This window comes from Giraffa tippelskirchi, chromosome X, assembly GCF_054371585.1.
Source record: "Giraffa tippelskirchi isolate mGirTip1 chromosome X, T2T-mGirTip1v1.2.pri, whole genome shotgun sequence".
NCBI classification, from domain to species: Eukaryota; Metazoa; Chordata; class Mammalia; order Artiodactyla; family Giraffidae; genus Giraffa; species Giraffa tippelskirchi.
This window is the reverse complement of record NC_137289.1, coordinates 137,634,318-137,646,619: the sequence shown is the minus strand read 5'-3', so window position 1 is coordinate 137,646,619 and position 12,302 is coordinate 137,634,318. Positions and strand designations below refer to the sequence as shown.

Sequence of the window (12,302 nt, the reverse complement as noted above, 5' to 3'; positions counted from 1 at the left end):
AGAGTTAACCATATGACCCAGAAATCCCATTGCTAGATATATACCCAAGAGAAATTCAAACATATGTCCACACAATAACTTGTAGTATTATTCACAATAGCCAAAACTGGAAACAGCCCCAGTGTCCATTAACTGAAAAATGGAAAAATATAATGTGGTATATCCACAGGACAGTAATAAAAAAATGATGAAGTACTAATTTATGCTACAACATAGATGAATCTTGAAAATGCATTAAGTGAAAGAAGACAGTCACCAAAAACTTAGTATTATATGATTTCATTTATATGAATAAAAAAACCTATAGAGACAGTTATTGTTCCTGACCAGGCAGGAAAACAGAAGTGATCATACCTTGAGCTGCTGTTGGCATTCAATTTTTGATCCAGGTACTGGGTTACATGGTAACCCAGTTACCATACAGTTAGTGAAAACTCATAGAACAGTACACAAGATTGTACCCTTTTCTGTATAGATTCTATACCTCAACTGAAAGAAAAAAATCAAGAGCTCTTCACTAAATAGGGCTTTGTGCCTTCTCCTCACCTCCATTCTGGAGCACAGGACAAGGAATAGAGTTAGGATGGAATTTCCAACGTCAAAACTTAGGGGAAAAAATTTATTTTTTTACCAACTGCAGGAGTGTAACATGACCCTACAATGTGATTATTGTCCAAAGGATATGAGTCTCTTTATTATTTCAATAAACACATTTCCTTCCATACTGAGGTTCTGATGTGTTTATCGCTGGGAGCAAGAAGGCAAAGACATGGGGGACTGACATTCACTGAGCACTTACTAAGTTGTTCAGGGCACTCAGCTTGAATCTCTACATACAGTTTTTTTTTAATGGGGCTCAGAGATGTTAAGTAAATTATCCAAGGTCACACAGCCTATAAATGACAAGACAGAACACAATGGAATATTACTCAGCCATTAAAAATACATTTGAATCAGTTCTATTGAGATGGATGAAACTGGAGCCCATTATACAAAGTGAAGTAAGCCAGAAAGAAAAACACCAATACAGTATACTAATGCATATATATGGAATTTGAAAGATGGTAACGATAACCCTATATGCGAGACAGAATAAGAGACACAGATGCACAGAACAGTCTTATGGACTCTGAGGGAGAAGGTGAGGGTGGGACGTTCTGAGAGAATAGTGTTGAAACATGTATATTATCATATGTGAAACAGAACACCATTCCAGGTTCGATGCATGAGACAAATGCTCAGGGCTGGGGCAATGGGATGACCCAGAGGGATGGGATGAGGAGGGAGGTGGGAGAGGGGTTCAGGATGGGGAACACATGTAAACCCATGGCTGATTCATGTCAATGTACGGCAAAAACTACTACAATATTGTAAAGTAATTAGCCCCCAACTAAAATAAATAAATTAAAAAAAAATAGAGTGGGATCACAAACAACCAAAAAAAAAAAAAAAGAAATGAAAACTTGATCCGTAAAGCCAATGTTCTTTGCCCTCTGCCACTCATATTGCCGGGCACAGTGGAACACGATGATGGAACATACGTTGGCAAAGTTTCACCATGGATCTGTTTTGTCAGTTTTTACTCCAGAAGTCAGAAAGGCAATTTGCCTAAAGGACAACCTGCCTTTCATATACATTCCTGGATGGTGAGATGAAAAGGAGGCAGCCATGGTCCTGCCAACTAGGCTCAAAGTGCCTGGAGTACTCCTCCTGGGCAAGGCCCATCTCCCAGATGTTTGAATCAAGGTATCAGGATGGGTCTATTCAAGTCACCTGTGTCAAACTTCATTTGAGATGAATCGCAGCCCTCAATGTAAAAGCTCAAACTATAAAGCTTTTAAAAGAACACAAAGAAGAGTAGCTCCAAGACCACCACCTGGAAATAGGCAAAGATTTCTTAGAGAGGACACAGAAGGCAACCTTAACAGGCAAAGATCCTCAATTACATTTAACCCAAACTAAAATTTTCTGCTCATCCAATATCACAAGTAGATGAATAAGCAAGTCACAGTATGAGACCAAATGTTCAGAAAATAAACTGACAAAACACTTGAATTTGGAACACATAAAGAACTCTTCTAATCCAATAATAAGATGACAATGCAGTTAAATTGGTAAATGGGGACTTCCCTGCTGGTTGAGTGGTTAGGATGGCAGGCTCCCAGTGTGGGGGTGGGATGGGGAGTGGGATGGTGGTAAATGGCTTCAACAGACTCCTCACAAAGGAAGGTATCTGCATGGCCAAACAGCACGTGAAAAGGTGTTCAACATCACTGATCGTCAAGGAAAGGTGACTTAAAACCACAATGAGAAACCATCACATCCCTGAACTAGCAGGGCCAAAACAGAAAAGCTCACTAGCATAAAGTGTTGTGAGGCACCAGCACTCTGGTGGCTTTTGGTGCACGAAGCCACCAGAACTCCTGTGTACTGGTGCTAGGAATATAAAATGAAAAAAAAGTTTTCATTTTATATTCCTAGTTTTTTCACTTTGAAAAAAAAAAGTTTGGAAGTTTCTTATACCTACCCTTTGATCTGGAATCTGGGGCTTCCCTGGTGGCTCAGATGGTAAAGAATCTGCCTGCCATGCAAAAGACTTGGGTTTGATCCCTGGGTCAGGAAGATCCCCTGGAGGAGGAAATGGCAGCCCACTCCAGTATTCTTGCCTGGACAATCCCATGGACAGAGGAGCCTGGTGGGCTACAGTCCATGGGGTCGCAAAGAGTCAGACAAGACTTAGCAACTAAACAACAACAACAAACAACAACCCTTTGATCCAGCCATTCCACTCCTAGGTATTTACCCCAAAGTAGTAACAACATTTGCCATCAAGAAGACCTATATACAAATGTCCACAGCAGCTCTATTTCACAAACTGGGAACAACCCAAATGCCCTTCAACAGGAGAATGGCTAAACCAATATTGATGCAGTGGAATAGCACTTGGCATTCTAAAGGAACAAACTGCTGATACCATGCGACAATACAGATGGACAGATTGCACAAATGTCATGCTGAGTAAAGGAAGTCAGATACCGAAGAGTACACACTGTCTCAGTCCATTGAACAAAACTCTAGAAAAGGCGGTTTAGTCACTAAGTCATGTCCGACTCTTGCGACTCCATGGACTGTAGCCTGCCAGGCTTCTCTGTCCATAGGATTCTCCAGGCAAGAATACTGGAGTGGGTTGCCATTTCCTTCTCCACTAGAAAAGGCAAATCTAACTAAAGTGACAGCAAAACAGTCATTACCTGGGGCCACAAATGGGAGTGGAAAGGGGAATGGATGGGAGGGGATATGAGGGAACTCTGGGCAAATGGAAACTATATTGTGAGAGGGTTTGGTCACCTGGGTTTAGTCATTTCTCAAAGTTGTACAACTAAGATTTGCGCGTTACAATGTATATACATTCAACACTAAAAATGTTTAAAAGTGCAATCAAGTAAGGGGTGAGGAGTAGGTCGAAGTCAAGAAGAAATAAAGATGGCAGAATGTTAGTAATTGTTGAAGCTGGGTAATGTACATGCTTGAAATTTACCATAATGAAAAACACTGAAGAGAAGAAAAAAATCTATGTTGAATGCTCCTGCTTACCCCTCCACCACTGTGTCCAATTCTGCCTCCCCCTAGCGCTGCCCTCTCGTAGACCCCAACTCCTGAGTGAATTCTGCTTCTTACCAAGGGCCACAGCTCGACTCCTGTCTGCTCTACAACTCTCCACCACCAGCCAAGCCCCAGTAACCACCAGGCATTTCTGCCAAGCCCTGTCACACCCAAGAGCTCAAAACCTGCTCAAGGGACTGGGAAACAAAAAGTTTTCCAGCTTGCTTTGCAGAAGTTCAGTCATCTCCCACCTGTACTATCTGCCCAAGATTTACATGGCACTTCTGTCAAAGCCTGATACTTAGGAGGCTTTGCTGCTGCTGCTGCTAAATCGCTTCAGTCGTGTCCGACTCTGTGCAACCCCATAGACGGCAGCCCACCAGGCTCCCCCATCCCTGGGATTCTCCAGGCAAGAACACTGGAGTGGGTTGCCATTTTCTTCTCCAGTGCATGAAAGTGAAAAGGGAAAGTGAAGTTGCTCAGTCGTGTCCGACTCTTAGCGACCCCATGGTCTGCAGCCTACCAGGCTCCTCCGTCCATGGGATTTTCCAGGCAAGAGTACTGGAGTGGGGTGCCATTGCCTTCAAGGCTTTAAAAGATAGTTTATGGCTTGTATTCCAAAAATATGTACATTGACTACTGGTAATCGAAAATGTGTTTTCCTTTGCAACAAATAATACACAGCCAGTAACAGAGCAGGCCAGCCCACAAATCTCCATCTACCCACTGCATGTACTCCAGGCTCCCACAGCAATGCCTCAGTTCAATGCTACAGGTGTGATGCTTTCCATCAGCCAGTTCACATGACTAGGAGTTGGGGAAATTTCCAGGTTCAATGCTGAGTCAGTAGCAGTAAAAGTGGTTCAAAAGGAAGGAGGGTCAGCGAAGGGCCCCCATGGGCAAGCCAGCAGCCAAGTCCAGTAGAGGACAGCTGAGGCCCGGCCAGGGGCTCATGTGCTCTGGTCCCTGGACACACAATCATTGCTGCCTGAGCCAGTCAGGAAGGAGGGGGAGTTGAAAAAGGCTTCTGACTTACAACCGCATCTTTAATCGCCTACTGCACTTTCTTAAAATAAAATCACATTTATGTCACAGAAAACAAACATTATAGAAAATGTAGACAAACAACAAGAATTAGTATTCACAGCACACAATCCAAATCACTGTTTCCAGTCCAGTGTGTCCAGAGTTCTTCCAGGCTCTTCTATTTCCTAGGTACCAGCCAGGAGAAAGATTCAGACCCAGAAATGTGTCATTAGGATATCTCTTATTTTTTAATAAAATCACAACTGCACTGTATCCAGGCCTGGCCACCATTTTCAACATGGTTTCTACAAGGAGTTACACTCACTCCTTTTGGGAGTCCCTGACAAATTTTGCTTCATCTCAACAGGAGAAACCAAGTGTCATCTGTGTCCACTGAGACTTAGTCTAAAAAGGAACTGGATAGATAATCCTAGGAAAGAGTCACAAAGAAAACTGCATCTGGTTCCCTGTCACTGAAGAGTTCACTGTCAGACAGAACATCTAACATTAAATCAGAATTATGTAACCACAATTGTGTTACTTGCTAAGAAACAAAACCAGTGTGCATACAATGAACAGACAGAGAGAGAAGTCCATGAAGGCTTCTCTGAAGACCTGAGATGTGAAGGCTGAATGGGTTTGGGACAGAGGAGGACTGCCAGGTGGCGCAGGCTGCCAGGATACAGTGGCTTCTAAGCAGATGACATGGACTAGAATCCACCAAGATTGGTCCAACCTTGAAAGATCAGTTACACAGCTGTTGACAGTAACTTGAATGAGAGAAGCCAATGCTTGGACCAAGATGGTGGCAGGGGGCAGGCAGAGAGAAGTAAAGCGGGTTTCAGAACCATTTGGAAGCAATAGGCTGGATTTGGCAATGAGGGACAGGGTGGGGTCAAAACTGATTCCTAGATTTCTGACTTGAACTGCTAAATTGATGATTTCATGCCCTTATAATCTGCTGGAAATAGATGTGGCCAGTCTCCTGGGCAGGTACAGATGACACGCGTTCTAGAAAAAAAAAACGCTGCTATGTGTCCCAGAGGACTGTCTTCCTTTGAACTTTATGCATTTTCCAGAATAGTGAGGAAAGAGTGTGTACCAAATTCTTAGAAGTATTAAGACGTCTTTAAGTCTCTTTCTCAAGCAGGAGCCAATGCACCTGTGGATTAAAGTTAGCCGAGAAACATGCAGGCATTTCTAGCAGAATGCACAGCAAGCTATCTGAGTCAGGAGAAGCTAGGTTATGCTGCTACCTCAGACAAATCCCCCACATTTCAGGGGCTTAACTACCATCCTGAACACACAGCCTTCAAGTCTGTCGTGATAGAGGCAAAGAGAAATGGTGGTGGTGTATCATCTGACTCGGTTGCTTTCAAAGTGACACTTGTTGATGCTGCTCACATTCCATTGGCCAGCGCTGATCACAAGAAACCCAGCTCACTGCAGGGGAGACCAGGCAATGTGGAAAAACCTATGGAAGCCTGGTGGGCACTCTCCATGCTACACAACACATCAAGCTAATGAAGAATTTATGAATAACATCATGGAAGGTGAAGCAAGTCACAACCCACATGAAGGGGAGTGAATGGAACTAGAGCTGGCCTTATTTTAAACAATTTTACGTTCTTTTTTGTTGGAAAAAATTCAGTGTTACTGTTAGATATCAACTAACAGAATCACTACAGTATCATTTAATCAGAAGGAAAAAATAACCTAGTCTCTAAAACCAGTGAAACCAGGAAAGAACCTAGAATGTCTCCTCCCATTGCTGGCATGAACCTGATGGTCTAAGCATTTACATTCTATTTTCAAGGTCCACAGCAGCACAGTTAGGGGCCCCATGACTGGCATATATTATTACCAGTGACAATCCATTACATGAGATGATACACGGCTTGGCTTTCTCTTGGAAAGGCATGCCCTAGGAGACAACTTTCTAGCTGTTGGGCTATATTTTCATAACCCAAGTGGCACTCTCTTATCACTGTAAAAACCACCCCAAGTCTTAGGAACCTGACTAAATAAAAGCTTCTCTCCTGCTTATGGAAAATCCAAAAGTGGATGATCCTGGTCCAACAGCTGTCCTCAAAAGAGTGGTTCAGGGATCCAGGTACCTTCCATCTCGTGCCACTATCATCTTCTACGGTCAGCCTCCAAGGTCCCCATGGAGACCACAGAAAGGGATGAGAAAGTATGTGAAGATCTGCATATAAGCCACGCCTTGACCCAAACTGACAGACATCATTAATACTCATATTTCATTGGCCAAAGCTAGTTTTATACATCCCACAATAGACTCAATGGGTGCTGGAAAACATAGTCCCCACTTCCCAGCAACAATGAGCAAAATCAATCTCCTGACCCCCTGGCTAGCTCTGTCACACTTCGTATCCTCCAAATGACTCTTGCCAGAACAAGGGAATCATCAAAGTGAAATAACTAACTGGGAAACTGATGTCTTGGTCTTTGAATCAATGTCCAGGAAATGCAAGGATTTCCTGTCGCAGGTGGCAATACTGCTCCATGTTTAAAATCACTGTGAACATTGCTGAAGAAAAACAATTAAAAGCAGGGCCCCTGAGTCAGGAAAGTAGCTTGCAAGTGGGGTTCAGAGTGGACAGAGCGTAGGCAGAGCCAGACACACCAGGAATGGGAAGCTCACCCAGTCCTTGGGCCTGAGCAAAGGGGCTGTTCTGTCATCTGGGCAGTTAATAGTTAAGACAGCTCCATTTCAGCATCTAGGTGCAGGTCCTTAGACAGGTCATTAACCAAACTAACTGGAGAGGACACCTACATCAATAATACGGTGCATTCCCAGGAGATACAGGTATTGTGCTCTGCTGGGCCAGAGCTCAGTATAAGAGTTCACACTATAAGTGTATTCAATGCTAGCGTTGTGGGAGAACAGTTTCCGTGGTTGAAACATTTAGAAACCCTGAGACGGAGTTACCCAGGTTTCCTTCCTGCAGTATGTCTGAGTTTTTGATATGTTCACATGTACTGAGGATCCCCAGGAGGGAGGCTGCTCAGGGCAAACATACCCAACACACACAGCATGCTAGCCAAAGTCATGGTCATGAATTCTGTTCAAGTACAGAAATGGGCACCTCAACAAAAGGCATCCAGGCATATCCAGAAGAAGGGATTTCTCCTATAAAACAAAACACCAGATATGCTTTGCTCTCCAAATCCTAGAAGTAATTGAGTGATGGATCCCCACTTGCTGAATTTGATAGTTTTACTGAACTTGAGACTCTCATCTTTGAGGATGGATGTTAAAAAACAAAACAAAAAAGGGTCCTTCTATGGGTCAAAGGCACACAGAGATGACTACCACTTCTGTTAATGTAAAAAGAATGTCCCTCAAAAAGTTAAACACAGAATTACCATATGACCCAGCAATTTCATGTACAGGTATATACCCAAAAATGTGAAAGCAGAGACTTGAACAGAAAGTTATCCACCTATGGCAGCATCATTCACAGAAGCCTAAGACATCATGCTAACTGAAATAAGCCAGACACAGAAAAACAAATACTATATGAGTCCATTCATACAAGGCATCTGGAGCAGCCAAATTCAGAGACAGACAGTAGGACAGGGGTTACCAGGGCCTGGGGGAGTGAGGAGTTGTGAGTTATTAAGGGGTACAGAGATTCTGTTCAGGATGATGAAGAAGTTCTGGAGATGGATAGTGGTGATGGCTGCACAGCAGGGCAACTGCGCTTAATGCTATGGAAATGCATACTTAAAAATGGTTAAAATGGCAAATTTTATGTTATATACACTTTACCGTAATTAAAAAAACAAAACAAAAGGCAATGAGGGCTTCCTTAGTGGCTCAGTGGTAAAGAATCTGCCTGCCAATGCAGGAGACGCGCATTTGATCCCTGGTGCAGGAAGAGCCTACATTCCGTGGAGCAACTAAGACTCTGAGCCACACTATGGAGCCTGTGCTCTAGAGTCCAGGAGCTGCAACTGAAGCCCTAGACCCGTGCTCTCCACAACAAGAGAAACCACCACAATGAGAAGTCCATGCACTGCAACTAGAGAGTAGCTCCTACTTGCCACAACAAGAGAAAAGCACACAGCAACAAAGACCTAGCACAGCCAAAAATAAATAATTTTTTTTTAAAAAGCCAATGAGATGCTCCTCAGCCCTCGTGGCCTGCAGTGGTTGTCTCTCACAGCAGTGCCCACATGTGCCCTTGCAGGTTGATGGCTCTCCTGCAGCCCATCAAATCACCCAGGCACTGGTGACATATAACCTCTGTTTTCGACCCACAAAGGATTGCAGAAAACTGCACAAGGAGACGGGAAACATGAGCCAAGCCAGCCTTGACTTGCTATGACACAGGGGACAGGAAGTCCTTCAATTTCACATCTATGATCCCCCCAAGCAAACTTAGGACAGTTCAGTAGTTCCCCTCTCCTACAAGCATTTCTCTAGAACAGCACCGTCTGATAGGACCTTCCTTGATGAGGAAAACACTCTCCTCACTCTTTCTGTGGAGCACTCAAAATGTGGCAAATGCAAATGAGGAACTTTTATTTTTATTGCATTTAAACTAACTTAAATGTAAAAAGCCACCTGTGGCTAGGGGCTAACATATCAGACAGCAAGGTTTTAGAAATTTTATAAAGAAGCCAAGTGACAGATTTGTATTTTTTGGTGGAGACACCAAAATGTTGTGTGAATGGCAGAGATTAGGAAGCCAGTGGAAGGTGGGGGGGGGGGAAGGGTGTCTGTTTAAATCCATGAACCCATTTACTCGAGTTTTGTATACTGTTCGTCAAACCTATGAGAAGAACTTATTAGTTATGATGATGTATTGAAAAATAATTTATTCAAGACCAGGCTCAGGTCAACGAAAGGGGGTACCTAATGAAGCTGAAAATTCTAGGCAATCAGGACCCAGAACAAGAAAAGGTCATGTGCTCTTTGTGTGGCTCTGGCATTGAAAGCCCAAGATCTCTGCCTGAATGAACCATCACACCTAACCCGACAGAAGCAGTTCTGGTAGTAGATGAGGTTTGTTTTTTACACCCCCCCCACATACACCACAAAGAAGCAAAGCCACTGCATGCCAGTTTTCAGAGCACCAGCAGGCAGGAGGCTACAGTTGTACCTAATGGTCAAAGGGACATTTAACCATTCAGAGAAGAGTCTGTTCAACTTCATTTTCAGAAGAGAATGAACAGAAGATGAGAAAACCGAGTGGTTCCCAGTGAAGTGGGCTCCTGAACAACTTTTCTAAAAACGATGCTGTGCTGAAGTCAACTCCGAGTGGTCAGAAAAGTCAAGGGAGCATTTTCAAAGGGCCCAGCTGCCACTTGTTTGAACAAGCCTGCTACCCTGCCCCCCTTCCAGCTGGGGAGCATTTGCTCTGCAGAAAACAGATCCTAGCAAAGAATGGACAGTAATAAAGCTAGGTCACCGCCTCATCAGCACGGTGTGGCCGGCGCCTTAGAGAGACTCTCCATTTCCCTTCTCAGGTGCTTTTGGGGTTAGGGCAGGCATGGTGCTCTTGTCTGACCCATGGACAAACCAGGGCACAGGCTCCCAGGTAAACTACTGTCTCATATGCAATGTTTGTGAATGTCACCCAAGTGCCAGAGGCTTGTCGCATAGCTTCTAAAGGTAAAGGAAAACAGCCAAGCAATAATCCGTTCTATACCTGGAGGAACTTGTGCCAACTACAAGTACGAATTTAAGGCTGGGTTCTTCTAGCACACTTATTAGAGTGAGCTGAGGGTCCCATTCCAGCAATGGAGGAGATCCTGAAGCCAGGAATGCTTCAGAAAGAATAAAATACATCTGCCACACTGGTGGTACAGCACAGCTGTGATAAGTGTGCAAAAGAACACGGGGGGTACTTCCCGGGCTGTCCAGTCTTGAAGACTTTTTCCAATGCAGGAGGTGCAGTGTTCAATCCCTGGTGGGGGAACTAAGACCCCACATGCCTCATGGCCAAAAAACCAAAACATAAAACAGAAACCATATTGTAATAAATTCAATAAAGACTTTACAAATGGTCCACACCAAAAAAAATCTTAAAAAAAAGAACACTGGGACATTTCCAAGAGATGCATCCCCACCCACACTGTAACATCGATTTCCATTCCTGGCTGTAAAATGGAATCACCTGGGAAGCATTCAACAATCCTGAGGCCTCAGTTTCTGTTGTCATTGGTTTGGGATGCGGTCTGGGCAACAGAAGTTTTAAAAGCTCCCCCGGGGGACTCTAATGTGGAGCCAGGGTTGGGACCCATTGAAGGGAGAAAGTAAGAGTAGAATACCTAGTGGGGAGGGGCACTCGGCCTCGTCTGGGTCCTAGGCTATTTCTGTTTAAGAAAAGTGAAGAATTAAGAAATATAAATGCCAGGGGTCTCTGTTTTCTTATCTGTAAAAGGGTACAATGCCCCCTCCTCTCCCCTCGCCAAAAGGTAGGGCGGTATTGGGGGCGCTGGGATAGGGAGGAGTTGGTGCTATGGCGGCGCGAGTGCAGAGGTAAGTTGGGAGGAGTAGGGTGGGAGAGAAAGGGGGACTCGCCTCACCTGCGTCGTAGAAGGCGTCGAGCACGGCCGTCTCCCCGAAGTCGAGCTCCCCGAAGGGTACGGAGGTGAGGTGGGCGCCCTCAGCCTCGCAGGCCCGCATCAGGCACTGGCGCGCCCCCGCCTCAGGGCCGCCGGCGGCGCCGCCCTGGGGGCTCTCGCTGTGCACATAAACTACCCGCAGAGCCCGCCGCGGCCCGCCCCCGCCCTCGCCTCCGACCCCCGCGCCCTCGGCCGCCCCTTCGGGCTCCGGCGGGCCCGGCGGCCCCGCCATGCCCTCGCCCACCGGCAGCAGAGGGCATTGTGGGGACTCGGCCGCCGCCCCGCCCGCCCCCTCCGGGGACACCCCGCCGCCGCTCTCCATGTGGCCGCCCGGCGCGCCCTTCCTGGTCCCACCTCAGCGCGAGTGGCCGGCGGCGACGGCACCTGTTCCCGGGACGCGGGAAGGGGGAGTTGGGGGACCCAGCGCCCGCCGGTGGCCCCGCGACGGACAGGTGACGGCGGAGCCCCTGGGCCGCACGCGGAAGTTCCAGCCCCGCAGCCCCCGAGCGCCCTTTGAAGAATCTGGCGGGAGGCGGGGGCGGGAAACGTGAGGGCTAGCGGAGGGCGGGGGGAGGTCTGGGAAGGGCGGCGGGGCAGGAGCCCGCCGGGCGCCCCCTGCCGCCTCCCCCGGGCAGCGCTCTGAGAAGGGCGGATTCACGAATTGCAGGATTTTGTCGTTTATTGCCATCGCTTCAGCCTTCGGGGTCCCGATTTTTTCCCTCGAAACAATTTGAGGCTTTTCAAACAGACTAAAAAAAGCTCTTTCAAAGCACCGGTTGGATGTCAATATTCAACTCCAAACTGAATACAGATGTAGTTTTTACTCAGAACCGAGATGAGAAGATGCTTATTTAAAACACCTCTGATTTTGTATTGCTTGTCCCCAGTTGTCGAGAGCATGGCCCTTCTGAGCCCATGCCCTAGAGGCCGCTCGTCCTGACTCTCACTGTAGCCTTGACAAAAGCGCCCTGATGCACCACCATCAAATTCTGTTGGCCTGAAAAATAGACTCCAAGTAGCCTGCCTACCAGATCTAAGAAATGCTGTGAACCCAGAGGGCTCTTTTCCTCTGG

At 46.1% G+C, this 12,302-nt stretch overlaps 1 protein-coding gene across 9 annotated transcripts in view; it reads right to left on the bottom strand.

Annotated features, from left to right (window-relative positions):
• MAP3K15 (mitogen-activated protein kinase kinase kinase 15) overlaps positions 1 to 11,763 on the bottom strand; it is a 150,495-nt gene extending 138,732 nt beyond the window's left edge. For 3 of the 9 annotated variants that reach the window (XM_081566045.1, XM_081566047.1, XM_081566046.1), the window contains exon 1: positions 11,584 to 11,763. Coding sequence is in view for 4 of the 9 variants with exons in the window: in XM_081566039.1 (XP_081422165.1) it covers positions 11,191 to 11,551 (361 nt within the window). In the remaining 5 variants the exon portion in view is untranslated. Of the gene's footprint in view, positions 1 to 11,190; positions 11,552 to 11,583 lie in introns of those variants that run through there. The other 6 variants (XM_081566040.1, XM_081566041.1, XM_081566048.1 and 3 more) reach the window with 5 other exon arrangements.
• Positions 11,764 to 12,302: the final 539 nt, after the last annotated feature.